The sequence below is a fragment of the Molossus molossus genome, unplaced genomic scaffold (assembly GCF_014108415.1).
Source record: "Molossus molossus isolate mMolMol1 unplaced genomic scaffold, mMolMol1.p scaffold_m16_p_5, whole genome shotgun sequence".
NCBI lineage: Eukaryota > Metazoa > Chordata > Mammalia > Chiroptera > Molossidae > Molossus > Molossus molossus.
In genome coordinates this window covers 44,326,940-44,352,512 of record NW_023425388.1, presented here as the reverse complement: position 1 = coordinate 44,352,512, position 25,573 = coordinate 44,326,940, and the positions used below count along the sequence as shown (strand labels likewise).

The 25,573-nt window shown below is 38.1% G+C and overlaps 1 protein-coding gene across 1 annotated transcript in view; it reads right to left on the bottom strand.

Moving 5' to 3' along the window:
* Positions 1 to 25,573, bottom strand: part of KCNMB2 (potassium calcium-activated channel subfamily M regulatory beta subunit 2) — a 250,601-nt gene that overhangs the window by 29,014 nt on the left and 196,014 nt on the right. Inside the window, exon 2 of the mRNA XM_036243209.1 lies at positions 12,629 to 12,751. Coding sequence (XP_036099102.1) covers positions 12,629 to 12,684 — 56 coding nt within the window. The 5' untranslated portion in view covers positions 12,685 to 12,751. The remainder of the gene's footprint in view (positions 1 to 12,628; positions 12,752 to 25,573) is intronic.

Here is a 25,573-nt window from a genome sequence, read left to right as displayed (position 1 = left end):
TGGGGGGTGGGGGGGTGGGAAGAGATAAACCACAGAACTTATATGCATGTATGCATGACCAATGGACATGGACAACTAAGCCGGGGACAGGGTGGAGGGGGGGTGGTGGGGTGGGGGGTGCCAATGGGGTAAAAAGGTAAAATATCTGTAACAAAAAAATAAATAATAAAAAAAAACAACAACAACAAAAAAAAACAAAAAAACAAATAAAAAAAAAAAAAAAACATAGAGAAAGCCCAAACATTTATCAGGAATTTAAAACACATAAGCACAGATACAGAATAGATTATAAAGATAATAGAAGATATTAAACCTAACTATAGCAGGACATTTAAAAACTTTGTTATATAATTTACCAAAACACAGGATGTCTTAAAAAATGTATATACACACAGATTTATTACACTTTGAAAATAAAATTTATTTTAATAAACTCTGCCTTTATAATTATTCAAAGTGTGTGTACATTTTTTGGGACACCCAGTATATAGTAAATTTTCATAAATATATGAAAATATATAGCTAACTAAAACTGATTCAAAAGTAACTAGAAAATAAAAATAGTGATAAATCATTAACCAATTCATTCACAAATTTAAAATATCCTCATAATAAAAATACCAGACTTTGTTATTTATAGGTGAATTTTAACTATATTATACAAATCATTCCAGAGGGTAGGACAAGGTGAAATGTAACTCAATCTATGATTAGGTTAGCAAAATTTGGTACCAAAACCAAATCAGACAAAAAAGAAAACTTCAGACCAATTTTACTCATAAACATAAATGCAAAAATTTTAAAAACAAGTTAGTTCACCAAATCTAGCAATATATAAAAGTGAAAATACATTATGATTAAGTTGGGGCTATCTCAGGAATATGATGTTGTCATCTTTTGATTATTTATTAATGTAATGTATTACATAAATATTTTAAAGGGCTGCTATCATAGGATATGTAATAGATGGAGAGAAACATATTTGATAACATTTCACATCTGTTCATGAAAAAAACTCTAACCAAATTAGAAATAAAAACATTCTTTCTGTGATAAATAGTATAGAGAAAATACTTAAAGTTCATACTTAATGATGAATTGTTTAAAGAATCTACCTTATGAACAGGAACAAAGCAAAGGTGTTCACTATTACCTGTTTACTCATGATTTACTAGCTAGTATAATAAAGCAAGGAAAACAAATGAATGGTATATGGTGTATTTACTGGTAAAAAATATACAAATGTGTATTATTCACCAGTAATATAATTGTGAAGAAAATACAAAGAATCTACAAATAAATTATTAGAATTAATAATAAAATTTAGCACAGTTGAAACAAAAAGTTGATATACCATTTGCCTTCCCATATACCTGCAAAAGTAGAAAATGTAATTTAAATACCTTATAAAAAGAAGGTATTTAGGAATACCTAATGAACTATGTATAAATTCTCTGTGGAGAAATTATAAAACTTTAATGGGAGATATGAAGGAAGACAAATCAATGTAAAGATCAATCATATTCATTCAGAGCAACACTTGGTGACAGGATGCAAATTTATCACAATTAATTGATAGATTAATAAAATTCCAATAAAAATTATCAAGAGTTTTTAGGGAAGTTGTCTTGACACATTGATTCTAAAATTTGTATGAAAGTACAAACATTTAAGGATAGCAAGTATACTCCTGATTACAAAAGAACAAGTGGTGACTTGTCCTATCAGATACCAAGATGTATTGTAATGTTAAAGTGTATAAGTCACCTTGGCCAGTTTGGCTCAGCGGTTAGAGCATCCGCCCGTGGACAAAAGAGTCATGGGTTTGATTCCAGCTATGGGCACGTACCTTGGTTGCAGTTCATCCCTGGCCCTGGTTGGAGTTGTGCGGGAGGCAACCAGTCAATGTGTCTCTCTTACATTGATGTTTCTCTCTCTCTTTCCCTCTCTCTTCCTGTCTTTCCCTCCCTCCCACTCTGTCTGAAGATAAATGGAAAAATATCTTCAGGTGAGGATTAAAAAAACCAAAAATGTATAAGCTCAAGTCTGGTGTTTGTCTGAGGTAGACAAAATTGACCAAAATAGAGATCCAGAAACATATTCATGCATATATAGAAACCTAATATATATTTTTTATCCTCACCCGAGGACATTTTTTTTTGATATTTTGTTCAGATAGAGTGGGAGGGAGAGAGAGAGAGAGAAACATCGATGTGAAAGGGACACATCGAGTGGTTGCCACCCACACAACCCAACCAGGGCTGGGGACAAACTGCAACCGAGGTACATGCCCTTAGCGGGAACTGAACCCGGGTCTCTCGGGACCGCAGGCCGATGCTCTAACCACTGAGCCAAACCGGCCAGGGCAGAAACCTAATATATAATACAATACATGTGTACTTTAGATAACCGGGGAAAGGATAAATTATCCAATACAACGTACAGGGGCAATTGGTTACTCATACATAAAAATAAGTTGGGTGCCTACTTCATAACACAGTCAAAGTCAAGTTCAGATGATTAAAGACTTAATTGTGAAAGATAGACCTAAAAAATATTAAGAAAACAGTATAGGAGCTTATCCTTTTGAACTTGGAGTTGGAAGGGATTTCAGAATGTTTAAAAACTTGCTACCTTAGAACATATTAAAATTAAGAACATAAAAGACATTGTAAAGAAAATGAAAACCCAGGTAACAAACTGGGAGAAGCTATTTGCACTCAGTAAACAGACCAAGGGCAAATATAGACTTTTATAAAGAATTTCTACAAATCAATAAGAAAAAGACAAACAATCCAGTAGAAAAATGGGCCATATTCTTGAACAGGCACTTGGCAGAAATGACTAGAGAAATAGGTTCAGTCTTATTACTAATCTGAGCCATGGGAATTGAAAGCACACTACCCTCTGAATCGATGAGGATTAAAACTCTAGCAAGGCTGTAGGTGGTGGCACATCTGTAGCTGCTCTGGAACACAATGGCATTACGTGGTACAGTGGAACTGCATCCTTTTGAACCAACCATCCCCAAGTTAGGTGTATATCCTAACAAGTGTTTGTACATGTACAAGGAGACATCAACAAAAAGTATTATAGCAGCATTGTAGGTGGAAAAAGAACTGGAAATAATACAAATGTCTATTAGCAGGAGACTGGATGAGTACACAGCTGTATATTCATATAACGGCATACCACACGAGAGAAAATGAGCCTCGGCTAGTCACATATGAATCATAGGAACATCATGTTTGGTGAGAAAAGTGAGTTGCAGAACAATTCAAATGGTATGATTCTATTTATATAAAGTTTTCAGACATTTGGAAGTAAACAACATGCTTTTTAAGGGTTCCAACGTGACAGACTCGTAAGAAGAGCAAGAGGAATGATGAACACAAAGTCCAGGACTATAGTTCTCTCTGGGTGAGGGCTGGGATGGAAAGGAGATGCTCCCCGAAAATCACCCTCAGGGGGTTCAAAAGTTCTGACTGTTTTGTTCTGTAAGCTTAATGAAGGGCACTCAGATGTTTATTATGTCATCATTCTTGGTATGTTGACATGTGATATATATATTCCTTCATATCAGTTCAATATTTAATAAAACAATTTGAAGAATATTTTCTAAACACTCAGCCATTGTGTCCTTCCCCAATAATCTCTTTCATCTAAGTTATTGCTGCTGCTGTTTTATTTTTTGCCACCTGAAATTTAGGGATTAATGTAAGTTCACCAAGCAAAGAAGTGTGTTCAGAAAAGAAAAAGTATTCCTTCATGTTGCTGGGTGTGTGGAATGGAGGGTAAGGATAGAAACCAGTGCTTTGCATATAGCGGATGATCAGAAAAACTGACTTCAACTTCCCTTGAGCTATTAAGACACTTGGTTTCAGAATTTTTTTTTAATCCTCTCCCAAGGACATTTTTGCATTTATCTTCAGATAGAGTGGGAGGGAGAGAGGGGGTAAGAGAGAGAGAGAGAAACATTGACGTGAAAGAGACATATTGACTGGTCACCACTCACACGACCCCAACCAGGGCCGGGGACAAACTGCAACCCAGGTACGTGCCCTTATCAGGAACCGAACCCAGGACTCTCTGGTCCGCGGGCTGACGCTTTAACCGCTGAGCAAAACCGGCCAGGACAGTTTCAGAATTTTTGGTGGACATTTCCTTCCACTTAGTTGCTGCGCCTGTCTGATATTTCCTGATATTCCACCTCTGGAGGAATCCTGAGGTAGCCAATGAGCAGACAAGTTTGGCGCTGGTCTCGGGAGAGGCAGTGTGGCATGGCGCCAAGGGGTTTGGCTGCCTGGCCTCTGGGAGCACAGCTGGGGAAGCCAGACCAAAGGCCAGGTTGGCAGAATGAGAAGAAACTGAGGGTGGAACAATTACTAGCAGTTATGGGCCGTGGTGCCAGACAGCCTAGTTAATTTGTTTCTGAATAATTAACTTGAGGACCTCAATTATCTAGATTCATTATCAGCCATCATCACGCTCATTATCACCATGACTGCTGCCACCGAGAGCACCGTCCGCAGAGCAGTGGGTGCCGTTCAGTCTGTTTAAAACCTGAGTCTTATCCTACAGTGAAGATGAAAGTGTGGTCGAGAAAGGTACAGGCGAACGAACCAACATCACACTAGGGATGCTGGCTTGGAGGCAGAATCTATTGCTCTATTTGTTTTTCCATTTGCCTCTGACTTTGTAGGTCAAAGCCGTGCAGATTGATTTAATAAGCTTTGGCATCCCCATTCCATAAATGACACCAGCTGAAAATGATTCACGTATAGTCAATTTTTTAAGTATTTTAAATCTTACGGTTACTGAAGTCATGCTTTAAAAAAATGAAAGTAGTAATGGAAGACTTTCATTAATCTTATGGGTGCATAATATGAAGCTAATTATTATTTAACTTCGTAAGTATTGCCAATATGTCATATTCACATGTTTATTACCTCCTTTAATATTACTATTTTCAACTCTATCTTAACACAGTTTTCCTCTGTGGGCTTGGCTGTTCACTGCTTCTCCAAATAGCTCATGTTTGACACTATGTAAGCAGTGGGGTGTATCATCTCAGGTTCAAACACTGATTCTATCACTGCCTAGTCGGACTCTTAGAAGTTATTTAGAAAGATCCAAAATGGTGCTGGAGTGAATGGAAGCTACACAGACCGTCTCCCAGAAGCAAACTGGAATTACAACTATAACACAGACAAATGGATGGGAAAAAGCAATAGAAAAGCAGCTTGTGAGGACCATATAACCAGGAACACTGACTTGATCCTGGTAGGATTGCAAAGGCACGAGATGGGGGCTGGAAGCCCATGGTTGGCAGCTCAACAGCGGTCTTAGCTGGGAGCAGCACCTTTGGGTTACACTCCCAAGTGGCTCCACAGCGCAGAGCCAGGACAGAGGCTAAAAAGCCACAGCCACTCACCTTGGGCTCTGGCAGAGGGAGGGCAGACTGGACTGGAACTGTGTGGGGACACTCGAGATTTGATGGGCACTCAGAGCGTTAGCTGTGTTGCAGCCACGAAGGACGGTGGCCATATTGCTCCTTCCCAGGGCTCTGGGGAGAGGCAGTAGCCCCTCCCTCAGAGATCCAACCCCACCCTGTGGGCCATTGAAATGCTAATTGAGGCTCATTAACAACCTTCGTCTGCCCCACCCTCGGGAAATCCCCTTATGCTGAGCACCTGAGGGAGTTTTTCAATCAATTTACAACCCAAAACTCTTCAAGTAACCTTGACTGCTAGCTTCCAGGCAAAAAGCTAGAGGATAACAGTACCTTTCCTGGGCTGGCAACTTTAACCAGGAAAGTAAGACTTGTCAGTGGTGTTTAACGTGGGTCCTCCCTCACTCATCTAAACGCAGGAGAGGGAGCCACAAACAGCAGAACACCAACACCCACAGGGAAAACTTGACAGGCTCCAAAGCCCACTGTGATAGCCAAAATGGTGAAACACAGAAACAGAAGCCAAATGAAAGAACAAGAGACCTCCATCGAAGATGAGATCAATGTGAAGCAGTTAGGCAAGTTAACAGAGCTAGAATTCAGAGCCATGATCTTGAGTAAGCTCAACAGCATGAGTAAGGACATAGAGATGCTGAAAATAAGCCAATTGGAAATTAAAAACCACCAAGAAGAGATAAAAAATAACATATCAGAAATGAAAAACGCATTGGAAGGTCTAAAAAGCAGAGTAGAGGAAGCCGAGGACCGGATTAGTGAATTAGAAGACAGGGTAGAAAAAATCAACCAATCAGAAAACCAAAATCATAAAACACTTAAAAAACATGAAGACAGCTTAAGAGAACTGCTGGACAACTGGAAACGTAATAACATTTGCATCATAGGAGTCCCCAAAAAGGAAGAAAATGGGCAAAGGTTAGAGAATATATTTAAAGAAATAGTGACAGAAAACTTTCCTAACTTGGTGAAGGAAGAAGCATTCCAGTTCAAGAAGCACAGAGAGCCCCAAGTAAGAAGAACCCAAACAGGCCCACACCAAGACACATAGTAATTAAAATGCCAAAAATGAAAGACAAAGAGAGAATCCTAAAAGCAGCAAGAGATAAGCAACAGGTTACCTACAAAGGGAACCCCATAAGGCTCTCAGCTGACTTTTCACAAGAAACACTACAGCACCAAACCAGCACTTCAAGAAATGTTAAAAGGATTACTGTAATTAGTAGAAGAAATAGGAAGAAAAATATAACTACACTAAACAAAAATGGCAATAAACAAGTACATATCAATAATCACCTTAAATGTAAATGGACTGAATGCTCCCATAAAAAGACACAGAGTAGCTGATTGGATAAGAAAGCATGACTCATCTATATGTTGTTTGCAAGAGACCCACCTCACAACAAAAGACTCACATAGGTTGAAAGTGAAGGGATGGAAAAAAATTGTTCCAAGCAAACGGAAAGTAAAAAAAAAAAAAAAAAGCTGGGGTAGCAATACTCATATCTGATAAAACAGATTTCAAAATCAAGGCCATAACTAGAGACAAAGAAAGCCACTACATAATATTGAAAGGATCTATCCAACAGGAAGATATAACCTTGATAAGCATATATGCACCCAATATAGGAACACCAAAATATATTAAAAATCTTCTGGAGGACTTCTAAGGAGAAATCGATAGCAATACAATCATAGCAGGGGACTTCAACACCCTGTTGACAGCACTGGATAAATCCTCTAGACAAAAAATTAGCAAGGAAACAGAGACTCTAAATGAAGCACTAGGCCAAAAGAATTTAATAGATATCTACAGAGAATTACACCCCAAAACTACAGAATTCACATTCTTCTCAAGTGCACATGGGATATTCTCAAAGATAGACCACATGATAGGACACAAACTAAATCTCTACAAGTTCAAGAAGACTGAAATCATATCAAGCATCTTCTTAGATCACAATGGCACGAAACAAGAAATCAATTGCAACAAGAATATGCAAAGACATTTGAACACATGGAGGCTAAATAGCATGTTATTAAACAATGAATGGGTTACTGAGGAAATCAAGGGAGAAATTAAATACTTCCTGGAAACCAATGAAAATGAAGATACAACAACACACTATGGGATGCAGCAAAAGCAGTTCTGAGAGAGATATTCATAGCACTACAGACCTACCTCAAGAAACAAGAAAAATTCCTAATTGACTGTCTAACATCACAACTTAAAGAATTAGAAAGCAAACAAAAAGAAAACCCCAGAGCAAGTAGAAGGAAGGAAATAGTAAAGATCAGAGCAGAAATAAATGACATAGAGAACAAAAAAACAAACAAACAAAAACAACAATTCAAAAGATCAATGAAACAAAGAGCTAATTTTTCAAAAAGATAAACAAGATTGATGGACCCTTAGCTAGACTCATCAAGAAACAAAGAGAGAGAACCCAAATACACAAAATCAGAAATGAAAGAGGAGAAGTAACAACTGACACCACAGAAATACAAAAGATCGTTAACAGCTACTATGAACAACTATATGGCAACAAATTCGACAATCTAAGTGAAATGGCCAAATTTCTAGAAACACACAGTCTCCCAAAACTGGACCGGGAAGAGATAGAAAACTTGAACAGACCAATAACAACTAGGGAAATTGAAGAGGTAATCAAGACTCTCTCAGCAAACAAAAGCCCTGTCCCAGATGGCTTCACGGGGGAGTTTTACTGAACATTACAAAAGAACTAACTCCCATTCTCCTCAAACTATTGCAAAAAATTTAAGAAGAAGGAAGACTTCCAAACTCGTTCTATGAGGCCAGCATACTTCTAATTCCAAAACCAGAAAAAGACAGTACAAAGAAAGAAAACTACAGGCCAATATCCCTGATGAACATAGATGCCAAAATCCTGAACAAAATACTAGCAAATCAAATCCAGCAATACATCAAAAAAATTATTCACCATGACCAAGTGGGATTCATTCCAGGGAAGCAAGGCTGGTACAATATTTGCAAATGAATAAATGTGATACACCACATAAACAAAATGAAAAATGAAAACCACATGATCTTTTCAATAGACGCTGAAAAAGCATTCAACAAAATCCAGCATCCATTCCTGATAAAAGCGCTTAACAATATGGGAATAGAGGGATCATATCTCGACAAAATAAAGGCCATATATGAAAGACCTATAGCCAATATCATACTCAATGGGCAGAAACTAAAAACATTTCCATTAAGAACAGGAACGAGACAGGGATGTCCACTTTCACCACTCTTATTTAACATAGTACTGGAAGACTTAGCCACAGCAATCAGACATGAGGAAAAAATAAAAGGGATCCAAATTCAAAAGAAGGAAGTGAAACTGTCATTATTTGAAGATGACATGATATTATACATAGAAAACCCTAAAGACTCCATAAAAAATCTACTAGACTTAAGAAATGAATTTGGCAAAGTAGCAGGATACAAAATTAACATCAAGAAATCGATGGCATTCATATACACCAATGATGAACTCACAGAAAGAGAAACTGAAAAACCAATCCCATTTACCATCATGGCAAAAAGTTAAGATACCTAGGAATAAACTTAACCAAAGAAGTAAAGGACCTATTTGCAGAAAACTACAGGTCATTGAAAAAAGAAATAGAGGAAGATGTAAAAAAGTGGAAGCACATACCTTGTTCATGGATTGGAAGAATTAACATCATTAAAATGTCAATACTACCCAACGCAATCTATAGATTCAATGCAATCCCCATCAAAATACCAGTGGCATATTTTACAGAACTAGAACAAATACTTCTAAAGTTCATATGGAACCAAAAATGTCCCTGAATAGCCACAGCAATTTTGAAAAAGAAAGACAAAGTAGGTGGGATCACAATACCAGATATCAAGTTATACTACAAAGCGACTATAATCAAAACAGCCTGGTACTGGCACAAGAACAGGCATATAGACCAGTGAAACAGAACAGAAAACCCAGAAATGGACCCAAAACATTATGCTCAATTAATATTTGACAAAGGTGGCAAGAGCATACAGTGGAGTAAGGACAGCCCCTTTAATAAATGGTGTTGGGAAAATTGGACAGCTACATGCAAAAAAAGTGAAACTAGATCATCAACTTACACCCTACACAAAAATAAACTCAAAGTGGATAAAGGACTTAAATGTGACCCGTGAATCCATAAAAATTCTAGAAGAAAATGTAGGCATCAAAATTTCGGACATCATATGCAGCAGAATTTTCACTGATACATCACCTAAGGCAACAGAAACAAAGAAAAATATGAACACATGGGACTAAATCAAACTTAAAAGCTTCTGCACAGCAAAAGAAACAATCATCAAACGGAAAGGCATCCCACTGTATGGGAGAACATCATTATCTAATATATCAGATAAGGGGTTAATTTCCAATATATATAGAGTGCTCATACAACTCAACAAAAGAAAGACAAAGAACCCAATTAAAAAATGGGCAGAGGAGCTGAATAGACACCTCTCCAAACAGGACATACAAATGGCCAAGAGACATGTGAAGAAATGCTCAACATCACTAATCATCAGAGAGATGCAAATTAAAACAACAATGAGGTATCACCTCACACCTGTCAGAATGGCTGCCATCAACAAATCATCAAACAACAAGTGTTGGCGAGGGTGTGGAGAAAAGGGGACTCTAGTCCACTGCTGGTGGGAATGCAGACTGGTGCTGCCACTATGGAAAACAATATGGTGTCACCTCAAAAAATTAAAAATTGAATTTCCATTTGACCCAGTGATCCTGCTTCTAGGAATATACCCTAAGAAACCTGAAACACCAATCAGGAAGAATATATGTACCCCCATGTTCATAGCAGCACTATTTACAATAGCTAAGATCTGGAAACAGCCCAAGTGTACATCAGTAGACGAATGGATAAAAAAGCAGTGGTACATATACGCAATGAAGTACTATGCAGCTGTAAGAAAGAAAGATCTCTAATCCTTTGAGACGACATGGAGGGACCAGGAAAGTATTATCCTAAGTAAAACAAGCCAAGCAGAAAAAGACGAATACCACATGATCTCACTTTTATATGGAATATAATGAACATAACAATCTGAGGAATGCCGTAGATCCAGCAACATGGAAGTACGGCACAGACTGACACCCTCAGAAGAGGGGTTGGGAAGAGATAAACCACAGAACTTATATGCATGTATGCATAATCAACGGACATGGACAACAAAGCTGGGGATGGTGTGAGGGAGGATGGGGAGGAGGGTGTCAATGGAGTAAAAAAGGAGAAACATCTGTAATAAAAAATTAAAAAAAAAAAAACTTATTTAAAATGTCTGAGCCTCAGGTCCTCATCTGTAAAATGGGCATAATAGTCCCTATCTTGTAAATTGAAAGAGAAGAGTTCATGTAAAACATGCAGTACACAGTAATTATTCATAAACATTAATCCCTTTGTTTGTAAGAAAAGCTATAAAGAACAAATGTATTGATCACATTTGGATGAGAATAAATAGAAGGTGAACAAACCCACCTCACGGCACCTGCTCTGATGAAGTCCTCAAAACCTAGGAGCAGTGGCCACTGATAGTAATACTATTCCTGCAGGGCAACAAAACCTCTGCCCTTCCGCACCATCTCTGGGAGTGGAGTTTTTTTCTTTTTTAGGAAATGAGGAAATTACATATAAATTATGGAACTTTGAGATGACACATGACATTTTATCTTATAGTAAACGTCTTGCTGAAAGATTATTCAACTTAGTTGGCTTGAAAGCAAATGAAAAATAACTTGATTAAGCATTGAGAAGCCTGTGAAAAATCTAGAGATGAACAAAGACAGTAAATTTTCAGTTGGTCTGCTTGTATGATGATGAACACTGGGAGTGTTTTTGAACTTTGTCGTCTTCTGGTCTGTAATTTTACTCAAACATTATATCATTATTTTTTCCATAATTAAGAGAGTATATTACAAAGCACTTGGAAAATGGAGAATTGAAGAACAGGCTTTTCCTTCCATGTTTTTTCTTCTCTATATATTTTTGTGGCTGCAATCATTATTTGTATGTAATGTTTCAACTTGGTTTTTAGTAAATATTATGACAAAACATTTAAACACTTATTATAGTCTATGATTTATTGAACAGGTTTCCTATTGTGAATACTAAAGTTGCTTCCAAATTTGTGCTGTAATATATAATTATTGTGAAGAACAATTTTGCTTTCAGAATTTTTCAAAGGTTTTTATCTGTAGGGAAATACAGATTTAAAAAAAGAAAAAGTACCAGCTCTCAAAACTACATTCCCGTAAACTTCCCTCAGGTCTTCCCTCTGTGCCCAGCACAATTTATCAATCTTGGTTTCTATTACAATCTGCAGGCAGGTGAGCTGCACATAAGTTACAAAATGCTGGCACAGGCAGTTTTGTTTAAAAGTTCGCATCACCAAACCCTAGTAATAGTACAAGGTCAATGAGAAAGAGAGAGACGCAGAAGAAAGCAAATATTTAAAACTGGCCAGAGAATTTTCTGAATAATATAGTTACCCTCTAAACCCATATGGGAAGGTGGTTTGAGCTGTTTGTCACTTTATCTTATTAACACAGTCTTTGCCCTTCACTCTTCTTATTCCCCCATTTCTCCCCTACCCTTGACTGTTCTTTCAAGGAATTTGAGGGCTCCATGAACTTGTCCATCTTCTTTTTATCCTCACGGTTCTGTTTTCTTTCCCTGCCATTTGTCCAGTGTCTTGCAGTGTAATATTCATGGTTTCAGTTCAGAAAGGACTGAGCATTGACTGTGGGCCAGGTACAGTGGTAGGTCCTGGAAATTCAGTGGAGAGTAAAGCATAGTCTGCTTATCGAGAGGACGGTGGGAGGTTCTGATTGAGTGGGTATCTGAAGGCAGAGATGGAGCTAGCTAAATGATGAGTGGGTGTGCATGTGTGAAGGGCATTTTTCGCAGGGAACAGGCTTTGCAAAGCTATGTGGTGGGAGGGAGCATGAGAGTGCCCGGAGGAGGAAGGCCACAATGTCTGAAACCCCACTGCCTCAACGTAGAGCCCAGCCTACGCTGTCATGCACAAACCATAGAGCCCCGTTGTCCAATACTCTCCCGTGGCATCCTGTCTGGGTAGTCAGTTACCTTTTCTCATCGTGTCTGTAAGATGAAGAGGTCCGGCCACTGGTCCATATAAACATCTTAGAGGATGTTGATCCAGGGTCTCCTTTCCTTACGGTGGAAGTCCTGGAGGAATGATGAGAAGACCTAAAAAAGGTACACATGGAAGTTCAGTCCATTACATTAAATTTTGGGAACTCAGTATCAACAACAACCAATAACTCTCAGTGGATTGACCTTTAAATAAGACCAGGTTTCTATTACTGCTGGGCGGTAGGTCTCAACCTTGACTGCACATTAAATTCAACTGGGAATTTTTATAAAAACACTGAAGCATGCCTCCTCCCCCAGAAATGTGCATGTGCAGTTTGTACAGCTTCCCAGGTGTTCCTGGTGCACTGCTGGGGTTGAGAGCCACTGCCGAAGGGCAACATGTTTTTCTAGTTGAGGTTAATATCACATTCTCTCCAAAATTCCTCCTCCAAAGATATAGTTTAGTATGGTTTCACTCTGTAGTATGATATAGTTTCTTTGTACTTTGTAGTACACTGTATTTTCCCAAAATTTTGGTTCAGATTTGGGTACTAATTTTTTTCCCTCCTTTTCTCTTCAAAATGTTGTTTTTGAGCTGACAGATGTGACATTTTGGGGACAGAACATCATTTTTTAAATGCGCTCTACTGTTGCCGAAGCTGTGGGTTCGCCCCTTGCAGCTGAGAGTCTGGGAAATTCACAGCAGCCGCTCACTGGCTCCGAGAGGCTGGGTTTATAGGATCTGGAATAAAGATATTGGAGGAATGTCATTTTCTTTTTGTTACGATTTGACTCAGGGATAAGTTCTTTCACCTTCAAGCATAGCACTAAAAATAGTATGCTATTATTATTTATTTTCTACATAATAATATTGATCTTCTAGGGAATTAGAAACGTAAAATATCATAGAAATTTTAATCACACATAAAATTTAAGGTGATATTTAACAAGTAGAACAAAGGAAGGAAGGAAGATGATTCCTTTATGGTTTTATTGTCACTCTTGGCTTTCCTTTTGGCTGAGCAGAATATTAATGGTAAGCATGAGGATGGAAACAAGATTAGCTACTATATGCTGTAAGAGTTACTAGATGTGAGACACTTTGCATATAATAGCTATAATATGCCATGAAATGTACAATCTGTTAAATCTATATTATGAAAACCCTACAAGGCAGATAGTACTATTGTTTCCAAATTACAAAAAATGCTTCCAGGAGATTGGGATATTGGTCACATTTAGAAAAGGTAGGCTCGGCTGGAGTGGCTAGGTTGGTTGAGCATTAATCTGCGCACCAAAGGGTCGCTGGTTCGATTCTTGGTCAGGGCACATGCCTGGGTTGGGGCATCTACAAAAGGCAGCTGATCTATGTTTCTCTTTCACATTGATGTTTCTTTCTCTCTCTCTCCCTCCTCCCTTCCTCTCTCTAAGCATGTCCTCGGGCGAAGATTGAAAAACAAAAAAAAATACACACACACACACACACACACACACACACACATACACACGCACACACACACATTCAATAAATGTGACCACTTGAAAAAAGTGTGGAATCATGCTTCCAACAAATGTCTGCTTGCCTCCAGTTCTTGTACTCTCTAGAGAAAGATACATTATGGTCTAGCCCAGTGATTCTCAAACTAATGTGCATGTGAATTTCCTGGGGATCTACAATGTAGAATCTGATTCAGTGGGTCTGGGGTGGAGCCCAGGATTCTGTATTTATAACAAGTTTTTGGGTGATGCTGATATAACTGGTCTGCATACAACACTGAGCAGCAAGGGCTCAGGGCATGTACTCAGAGTTAGTGGTTGGTTATAGGTCCAATTCTGCCACTAACTAGCTGTGTGGCTTTGAGAAAGTCACTTAACTTTTCTAGGGCTTAGTTGTTTTTAATCTGGAACATGAAATGTTTGAAACAGATAACTTCTAAGATCTCTCTCAGCTCCAAAATTTTGTGATTCAGTAAATTGAAGAATGAATCGAAGTATATTGTAATTAATTGTGTGCTGAGTTTCTGGGAGCAGGTCTGGGAGTGGAGCTCCTTCGATGGCCCTTGGGCCAGCATCAGAGATAGAAGGAACAGAGGCCATGGAAGGCAGCAGGGGTTTGGGAACCAATTTGGACACAATAAGTCATACTTCCACCCTTGGTATCCTAGGATGAATGGCAGGGATGAATGGATGTACCCAAATGGATGTCTTAAACAGTGTTAGAAAGATTTAGAAGTTAAATTTGCTAGCTCTTTCAATGGCTTAGATCTGGTGTATTTAAAGTTATTTATGTTCCCTTTTTAATATCTGTAAAACTTATCAAAAGCATAATTCTCTCAAGATCCATCCACATTGTCACAAATGGCAATATTTCATCTTTTTTATGGCTGAGTAGTATTCTATTGTGTGATATGTGTTATATATATCACATCTTTATCCAATTATCCATTCATGAACACTTAGGTTGTTTACATGGCTTGGTTATTGTAAATTATGCTGCAGTGAACTCAGGGGTACATATATCTTTACGAATAAGTGTTTTCATATTTTTCAAGTGTATATTGCAAGGAGGAGTTGCTAGATCATATGGTAGTTCTACATGATTTCACTCATATGTGGAATATTAAACAAAAAATAACAAACTAACAAAACAAATAAAAACAAACTCATAGATACAGACAACAGAATGGTGGTTACCAAAGGGGTAGGAGGGTGGGAGGAAGATGAAGTGGGTAAAAGGGGTCAAATATATGGTAATGGAAGGAAACTAGACTTCAAGTTCTGAGCACACAATAGAATATATGGATGTTGAATTGTAATGTTGTACTTTTAAAATTTAGATAATGTTATTAATCATTGTTACCCCAATAATTTAACTAAAAACTAAAATAGAATAGAGATTAAATTCATTAGTATTGAAACCAGTCAACCTTCAGGAAAGAATATTGTAATCTAAGTTGAATGAACCACTTCATAAGAATGAGGATTGGCTTAAATTTTCAGGAAGCTATTTCAACCTTGACTTTGGTAGAATCTTCTGATCACTTTAGTCACCCCTCAAATGGAGGGGGATGTGGAGTAGACAAAGAAAAGTGGCACAATTTGAGTCAAGATAAAGCAATAAATGACTGAGATCCTGGCCCGTTACTTAGTATTAGCCAGCATTGAACAGACACACCCCACATATTATAAATGCTTTGAAATCGTTCCAAGTGAAAGGAATATAGTAATGATTTCAATACACTGAGGGTACTTTTCAGACTGGGTCGTTGTTCTAGCCTTGCACTCTGCTCTGTTGTTCCTCGATGATAAAGAAGGGGAGAGATGAAAGATGCATTTGTTCGGCGGAGCTGTCTAAAGCTTGTTGGAAAGCTGACTTCTCAGGTTATTCCAGTAAGTGGATTTGAGTTTCTTTGTCCCAGGTTTTTTTCCCCCCATAAAGACACAGTTATTTAAAACCTGCTAAACTTATCGTTAATTAAAAGGAAAGGGAGTAGCCATGTTAAGGACAACAGTGCAAAGGTTCTGTGGAGGTTGAAACCAGTTTTCAGGCTTCAAAGAAGCACTGGGAATATGTTAATGAAGTTGGATTGGCGGTTCTCTGGGCTCAAAGGCAGCCCTCCTGAACTCTTTACATAATTACCTCAGTTCTGCTCACTTTATAAGACAAGGGACGTTTTGTTTGAATCGTGATTAGGAAAAGTTATAGAGAGACAAGAAAAGCACTTGATAAAGTTTTGTGATTTGGAAGCCTTGTGTGAAACAGAGCTGGCTGCACAGGGCTGTGGGCAGGGGGAGGAACCTGGGTCTAATCCCATCATTAAATGACCTCGGCTTTGGTGAATGGGGCAGAGCCATGACTATGCAGATGAGTACGATCTGAAAACCAGAAGTCCTGAAAGACGGAATCTCAGCTTTGAAAGAAAGCAAGGAGTCAGTGAGACCGGATGATTTCTTCGTCTCAGGAATTTATTAAGTGGCCTTTTCCATTTCTCAAGCACACACACTGTGGGTTTCTACTTCCTTGACTCAGGTCACACTTTCCCTTTGCCGCCCGTCCCTGCAAGTGAAGGAATTTCTCCAAGGCCATCTCAGACGTCTCTTCTTCTGAGAAGCCTTCTCTGGCCTACATGGGCAGCTTCTCATCTCTGCTTCCAGTGCCTGGTATTTGCCTTGGTTAGAACAAGGCACAGTTTACCCTGCCTCGCCTGCAAGGCCATGGGCATTGGGCAGGGCTGTGTCTTGTGCACCTTTCTGGCACAACACAGGACACACAGTGACATGCTGGCTGTGTTGGCTGCATCTCAGCTTTTGCTGGAAAGCATGACCATTGCTACTGACGCTGGCCTCCGGAGTGTGGCTCACTACTGCTCAGTGCAACCCACAGCTCTTCTGGCTCCTTCTCTTAGCTTCGATGTCCTTCCTTCTTCCCACTCCCCACTTCCTCGCTTCCCTTCTGACTGTCCTGCTCCTTCTGCCTCATTCATTGGCTGGGACAGAAAGTTTCTATTGCTTGCTGAATCATCATCCAGTCAAGTTTTCTTTAGAGAGGGCAGTGTGACCTAATGTAATATAAGCAGGAGAGCCTGATGAGCCAGTTGGTTTGTTCACATCTCAGCATCACTTCCTACCAGACGGTTGACTTTGGACAAGTCAATTTAACATCACTGTGTCTTAGTTTCTGCAATCATAAAAAAGCGGAGAACAACATCTTTCTGGGCTGCTTGGAAGATAAATGAGATAACAGATGCAAAAGTACCTACAGGAAATTAAGGTACATAGTAGGTACATACTAAATATTAGCTTATTTCTTCCCCCCCATTATTAATTTTAAAAAGAAACATCATTGATTTTTGTTGTTTTATTTTTTTTTGGTAAAAATCCAATTAAGTTGTTTTGTACTTGTACATTGAGACTATTGATTTTTTCCCCCTATGGGTCAGTGATACTCAATAGAGAAAGGACAGTTTTCTGAGATATTGAGATAATAAAACTGAAGCACTTCCTCATTCGCATTAAGTAAAAACCCATCCTGAGCAACAGAAGTGTGAAGAAGGTGCCTCTGAACCCTGGACACACATCAGAATCATATGAGGGAATTCTGAAAAATCCTGGTGCCTGGTTCTCAAGCCAGACCTTTGAGGACTTTGGGAGTTATTCTTTTTTAGAAAGCTGCTCAGGGAATTCTGCCATGCAGCCAGGGTGAGAAACACTGCTACAGACTCTCAGGTTCTGATTTATTAAGTTGAATTCTTTTTCTTAAAATTTAAGTACAGTTGGTATACGGTATTATATTAGTTACATTAATTTCAGGTATACAATACAATGATATGACATTTTTATACCTTATAATGTGATCACCCCACTACTTCTAGTAATCATCTGTCACTGTGCAAACATCACAGTATCATTGACTACATCCTCCTTCACCTTCTCACCCGTCTCACCAACCCTTTCCTTCTGCTAACCATCCCTTTAGTATTTGTTTCTATGACTCTGTTTTTGTTTTGTTTGTTCATTTGTTTCATTTATTTTATTTTATTTATTTATTTATTTTTATCCTCACCCGAGGATATTTTTCCATTTTTTGTATAGATAGAGTGGGAGGGAGAGAGAGGAAGGGAGAGAGAGAGAGAAACATCGACGTGAAGGGACACATCAAGTGGCTGCCACCCGCACGACCAACCAGGGCCAGGGACAAACTGCAACCGAGGTACGTGCCCTTAGCGGGAACCGAACCCAGGTCTCTCTGGACCGCAGGCCGACGCTCTACCCGCTGAGCCAAACCGGCCAGGGCTGTTTCATTTATTTTAGATTCCACAATATAAGTAAAACTATATAATATTTTTCTTTCTCTGCTTGACTTATTTCACTTAGCACAATACCCTCTAGATTGCAAATGGAAAAATTTCCTTCGTTTTTAATACTCACTCAAGGACATGCTTAGAGAGAGGGAGAGGGAGAGAGAGAGAGAGAGAAAAAGAGGGAGAGAGAGAGAGAGAATCATTGATGTGAGAGACAAACATTGTTTAGTTGGCTTTCATACCTGCCCTGACTGGGGATCGAACTCACAACTCAGATATGTGACCTGACTGGGAATCAAACCAGCAATCTTTCAGTGCATAGGATGATGTTTAACCAACTGAGCCACCCCTGCCAGGCTTCATTCTTTTTTATTGCTGTGTAATATTCCTTTATATAATCTTTATTCATCTATCAATGGACACCTAGGTTGCTTCCCTGTCCTGGCTATTGTAAATAATGCTGCAATATATCTTTTTGAATTAGTGTTTTTTTCTTTAGATAAATATCCAGAAGTGGAAATTTTAGTTTATGAATGAACCTCCACACTGTTTTCTATAGTGGCTGCATCAATTTGCAGTGCCCCCACCAGCGTACAAGGGTTTCCTTTCTCCACATCCTCGGCAAAAAATAACAGAAAAGTTAAATTTCATATGGAGACTCCCTTGCTCTAGAAGCTTTGGATGGAGAGTAACAGCTCTAGAGCACCACTCTTTGCAGGACTTCTCACCTTCTACCCATGTGGAGGCCTCGCGGTGATAGCTGCAAGGACGAGTGGGACACAAGGCAGGAGAGAGCCAAGTGGATGCAGTTTTCTAGTGTCAGTGGCCTTGAGCTATGCACATGGGATGCTCTTAATGCACTCTGCTTTATTACACAGCAAGCAGGAGCCAGAGGAACTGTTTAACACAAAATTACGTGCCTAATCTTGCATAAAATTGTAATTCTAATGACATCACAGCAGCAACTTAAAAAGGTCACTCGAAGCACAGAAATTTAGGAATGCTTCCAACGCATGGGACTGTATCTTCACAGACAGCAGATTCCATGTTCCCTCCATAGGAACTGAGTTGTTTTGGCTTTAGGGCCTTTGGAGGAAGAAGCCAAATGGATGGTGGTAATTTTAGACCTAGCGAATTAATTTAGAAAACATTGGTACTTTTTATTAAAAGTGGTTTTAAATGTCATTGGGATGTTTTCTTCCAAAACGAACTCTTGCACCTTGTATTCATTTGGACATCTGTTTGACAACATTTATTAAGTGCCTTCTATGTGCCAGGGGCTGTACTGGGTACTGCAGGCCCAAGCCACCCATTTCTGTTTCTGAGGAGTACAGTTCGTGCTGGGTCAGAGTAGCAAATTGATTTTGCACTATGCCAGAACTTTTTGAAGGTGCTGTAGTTACTTGTCTCTCCTCATCTTAACCTGTCAACCTACTGAATTTGATATCAATATATTGGTCATTTTCTTCTTTAAAAAATGACTTACAGGACAATACTCTTGGTTTTCTTTTTCACTCTCTAGCTACTCCTTCTATTTCTTTGTTCCTATTTTTCTACCCACCCCTTAAATGTCAGGATCATTTGGGGGATTAGCCAGTACTCCTTAACAGTCTCTTGACAATGCCTCCTGACAGGAATGTAAAAGACCTTTCTTCTTCAGATTGATGTCTGGAAGGTTGAGTGAACAGCTTCATTTGCTGCCCAGATATAGTGGTAAAGAAGTGTATTGCTGAACACAATGGCCTCTTTGAGAGGAATCAAATAAGAGAGAATCAATGCTCTCAGTTTTTATAATAGGCTGCTTCTCAATAGTTGGGTCAACCATATATGGGCTCTTCTGGTTGAAGACAGCTGTGCGAGTCACCATGACCTCTGTCATGTATGTGGGCCAATTGCTGATGTAATCATGATGTGTTTGACTTCCACTTCAGGAGGACACAGCTCAAGTTAAATAATGTACCTGCCTTTTAGCCTGCTGGTGACTTGGCTCATTGAGCTCAGCGATTCAGAGGCTCCGGGCTTCTAATTTTCACTCTGCCACTGAGTCATTGTATTACTGCTGGCAAATCACTCCTTTTTTCCTCAGTATTGCCACCCATGAACTGGTGACTGTAGATCTAACGGCTACTCTTTTGGTTAATTCTGCATTAGCTCTTCATTCAACAAATACCTGTTGAAGATGTAACTGTGGCTAACACTGGCCTGAGTATTGGGATATATTGGTGAACACAACTGGTGTGACCCTTCTCTTACAGAACTTACAGTCTAGAGCAGGAGACAGACTGGTCAGACAAGTGTGGATTGGGGTCTTTAATATAAGGTTGCTATGCATGTGCATGTAATAAAATAAATTTTGTATCACATCTACAGTCATAGCAGGTATTAGAAATGACTTAGTTGAAAGAACTTTGAAATTACTTTGAGGTTGAAATCTTAGCTCCACAATGCAGTAATTGTGTAACCTAAAAATATTGTTAAACTTCCCTGACACTTATTTTGCTCATCAAGAAAATCGGAGTAATAACAGATACATAAAGAATCACCCTGCCGATGATTTGAAATGATGTAGGCATGGAGTAAACACTCAGTAAATGTTAGTGTTATCCATTTGGTTGGAATAGCAGAAAAATTTCCCCTAAACTGGCCATACCAATATATCAAATTCTTCTGTTTTTTTTTTTTTTTATTAAAAAAATTCTATGAACAAATGGAAAACATTTCTACATGGTCTTAATTAGTCTACTATTTCATAATTCATTCCTTAATGAGCTTTTCAAATGGATAATCACAACTAATGTTCAGTTTGATTCCTTCTACGCCACATATTTAAAGCCAGTTTAATTGCTAAACATTCACTCTATTGAGCACCACACATGCACAGCTGGTGTGAGAAAACCTGCTCATAACTCACGTGTGCTTCCTAGATCGGTATGAACAACAGGTTTATGCTGCTACCATTCTTCTCTTCTCGGCGAGTGTGGTTTAATTCTGGCTTCTACTTCAGTTGAAAATCTAGGGAGGTAAACTACAATAAAAGCTTTTTATAGAGAAGAACTAGACATGACAAGAAAGGTGTGAGCTACTTCTTCAGACCTATATAAACACTGCATTTATGTGCATTGCTTTCTTTAATTCTGACAGGAACCCCGGGGAGCTCTCTCTATGTACCAGAAGGGGAAACTGGTATTCAGAAAGTAAATAAATTGTCTGAGGTCATATAGTTATTAAGTTTAAAGTTGGAATTTCAATCCAGGCCTGTCCAACTCCAAAACCCATGCTCTTTCAATGTGTATATTTTTTGCTCAGCAAACCAAGTACCAAAATCTGTATCAAATACATATAGGCACTAAATGATGGTGGCAACATCCAGTCTATTTCTTCATTGAGTACCACATTCTTTGCCACATCAAACTTAGAGAGGGAGTGTGAAGGTTGATAGAAGAATATGGCAGGAGAGAGAAAAAGGCAAGAAAGTAAAGCATAGTGAGACAGGTGAACCCAGTTCAAGCTTGGCTCCTTGTCTGTGTGACCCTGCCACATTTCTAACACCTTTCCATCTCTGTTTTCTAGGAAATAAAATTGATAATGATAGTATAGTCCTCATAGAGTTTTTGTGAAGGTTGAATGAATACATGTAGTATGTTTTGTGATGTTATAATGTAATAATCATATACATTCTATCAGTGCAGATTATATGTAACATGAACATATGCAAGTTAATACATGTATCTGTTAACATATAAATACATATGATATTATATAAACATATGTGAGTTAATATATGAAAAGTACAACATGAGGGGAATTAAGTACATGCTATTATTATGACCACTTGAGAATGAGTTAAATATATATTAGATTTGAAGATAATCAAATCTGTGTAGAAGTTCACATAGTTAAATATATTCAGTAGACATTCATAAATGAGATCTTGAATTTTTTATGGAGAGAAGAATGGAGAAAAGAATAAGCAAGGATGCAGCACTGTTCTGCCCTGACTAGTCTGTAATTGGGTCCTTTTGCCTTCTGGCTACCTATTGCTCATGTAACGTGAGGGAATTGAAAAAATAAATGTATGGTTCTTTTTATTTAAAATTTTTTTATTTGGTTCTTTATTAGAAAATTGCTATAGAGCTGGACTCTCAGGCACAAATCTTGTCTGTTGTCAGGATTCCAACAGGCTCTTCTACCTAATTCCCTCCACCCCCTAGACTGTCTCCCCACACAGCCCCACCTCTAACAACCAGAGCAGTTTTACAACCACTGCTCTATCCCAAAGGGGATTCGTGCTAGTGGAAATTTTGGGTGCTATGGCAGATGGTGAGGGAGATATTTTGGTGGCAATAAAATATGGTTGATAGGTCCAACTGTAGCGGTCATTGGGTGAACTGTAATTAAAATTGTCCTTGGCTCCTCCCAGTAGGTGTCTGAACTGACTACTACTGATGTGTGTACATTTCTACTCCTGGAGGAAACCAGCATTCCTAACTCAGTGTTCTCAGCCTCAACTGAGTAGTCCAGCCTTTTCTTCTTCCAACGGGTCAGAGATCCACTTGATTGATCCAAGTGTTTTTTCGCCATTTGGCATAATGATAAGAAACCATGAGTACAAGAAGCAGAGAAAACTGAGCTGATGCTACATTTCTGTGCTTTTGGTACTAATATTACACTGGATGCAAGCTAATTAACTTCTCTGTGTGCATCTCTCCATTTATCTATGAAGTGAAAATATTAATGCAACCCTTAAAAGTTATTGTGAGAGTTAAAATAATGAATCTGGCATCATTGGCAGCTATTTATTTATGTATAGGTATTTATTTATATGCATATAAATAATTATTTGTTTATTTACATATCCTAATATACCAAATTAAGACCATTATCCCAACTAAAGGGATTTGAGACAGAATTCAGAGAAATCATTGAATACTAACATTTTAAAGCTGGAAGTGTTATGAGAAGTCTTTTAGGCCATATGCCAAAATTGAGACTTAATATTTTTGTTTTTTTTCAGTCTTTAAGGCTATAGGTAAAAGGCAAATGGGTCTAATTGTAGACATAGGTCTTCACAATGCAAAAGCACTAAGTAGACAAATGAAAATATATTTTAAATTCTAAGTCCTGCTTTGACTTAGTGAAAGAGGCTTTACTTAAAAGGAAAAACAAAAACAGAAACATAAAACCCAGCAATAGAAATAGTGATTTTTTGATGGCTACAAGTTGAAGAAAAACCTATTCAAATTTCTTCTATTCTATGGTGAAAGACTCTTAGGAAACATTAAACATTAATGGCATAATTTACATTATTATTATTATTTTTAAACTAAGGCTTTGAAAGTCAGTGCATGTTTTATACTTATAACACATAGCGATGCAGACTAACCACATTTGAAGTGCTCAATAGGAACATATGGATAGTGGCTAGTGTTTTGGACTGTTTTAGAATCTGCCTTCTGGTACTATTATCAGTTTTTGCAGCAATGTTAAATATAAAAAATAATCATAATTTACATTGATTTTGTATTTACCATGTGATGGTTCCTGTGTTTTATATGCATCACATTGACAATCCTGTCAGGTAGATGTTACTACAACCTCATTTTATAAATGATGAAGCTGAGGCTTAGAGACATTACCTAATTTGCCCCAAAACATGCAACTTTTTAAATAGCAGATCTGGAGTTCAAATCTAGGTCAGTTTGACTACAGTGCCTATCATGCTGCCTGTCCCAGATTACTTTAAATTCTCCTAACTTGTTGGCTTTCTTTATAGCAGGACATTTTGATATGGCTGTGTCAAAATAACCATTTCAAATTGTAATACTATTACTTTCTTCTTATTATTAAGTAATTTATGTCACAGATATCCTTGACCTTTGGCCATCTTTGAGCTTAAACCCATCTGTGATCACATGCACGAGGACCATCCAATCCCCTATTCTATCCCTGAATCATTTTAGACGTGGAAGGGTGGGGTTGGATGCTGGGACATAATAGGTGTTCAAGGCAGGTCAAGATTGCTGGTGAAAATGCTGGCACTGTTTCTAAAGGAATGAAGTTTCTTTAGGAAAAAGGCTGGTTCCAGAGCTAAGGCAGAAAATATGCAAGATGAATTATATCAGATAGCAAGCCATCTATCAAAGACTATCAGGATTACTTTAAAAGGTTTCAGGGGTTGACTTGACGATGAAGCAAAGATAGAACTATTTGACTATCAATCAGGATAACAACTAAAATAGATGAAAATACAAAAAATATGTTTAAATTGTTATTTCATAGTATTATTAAAAATTAATCACCATTAGAAGATGCTAGGGAACCAACTTGTTACATTGAAAACTGGTAAGTATAGGGAAAGAATCAATTATTTATATTTCATATATTAACTAAAGCACTGGGAAACCAAATAGTAGGTAAAGTAAAATTATTTTCATGGAAGTATTTCACCTATTTGATAAGGATGGGATATTAGAATTAAATAGCATTTTTCAACTCTTAAGAAGCTAATATACCTTGATCCTGTTCATCAATTATTATTATCATTAAAAAGAGACATTATGAAATACTCTTGCCCCCAAACCCAAACCTTAGATTGTTTTATTTTTAAAGTATACATTTAGTCGACTACTTTCTTTCTGAATATCTGTCAGTGACTTTCTTAAAAAAATTTTTTTAATTTAATTAATTTATTTTTGTTACAGATGTTTCTCCCTTCTCCCCATTGACACCTTCCTCCTGTTTCTGCACCCCCCAGCATTGCTGTCTATGTCCATTTGCTGTGATTATATGCATAAGTTCTATTGTCTGTAGGTAAACCCAAGAAATATTTCACAGGCTTTATGTGTTCTACTTCAAGGAGGATGAAATAAATGTGAATTTAGAGAAGGCTTTCTGGAGGAGAGGGAAATTGATAGCCAAAGAAGATGAAGAATGCTACAAAGATTTTTCTGGGAAAAGCAATTCAATAGGCTCATTTATGTGAGCATATTATGTGGGGTTGGCTGGAAGTTGGAAATTATTGAACTGGAAGATCCATGCTGTACAGCCATAGTGTGAAGAGTTATGCAAACCAGGTCTGGGGGAAGTTGATAGTTGGTGTGTTGGGATTTATTGTTGCATTTTCCTTTTGCTTCTT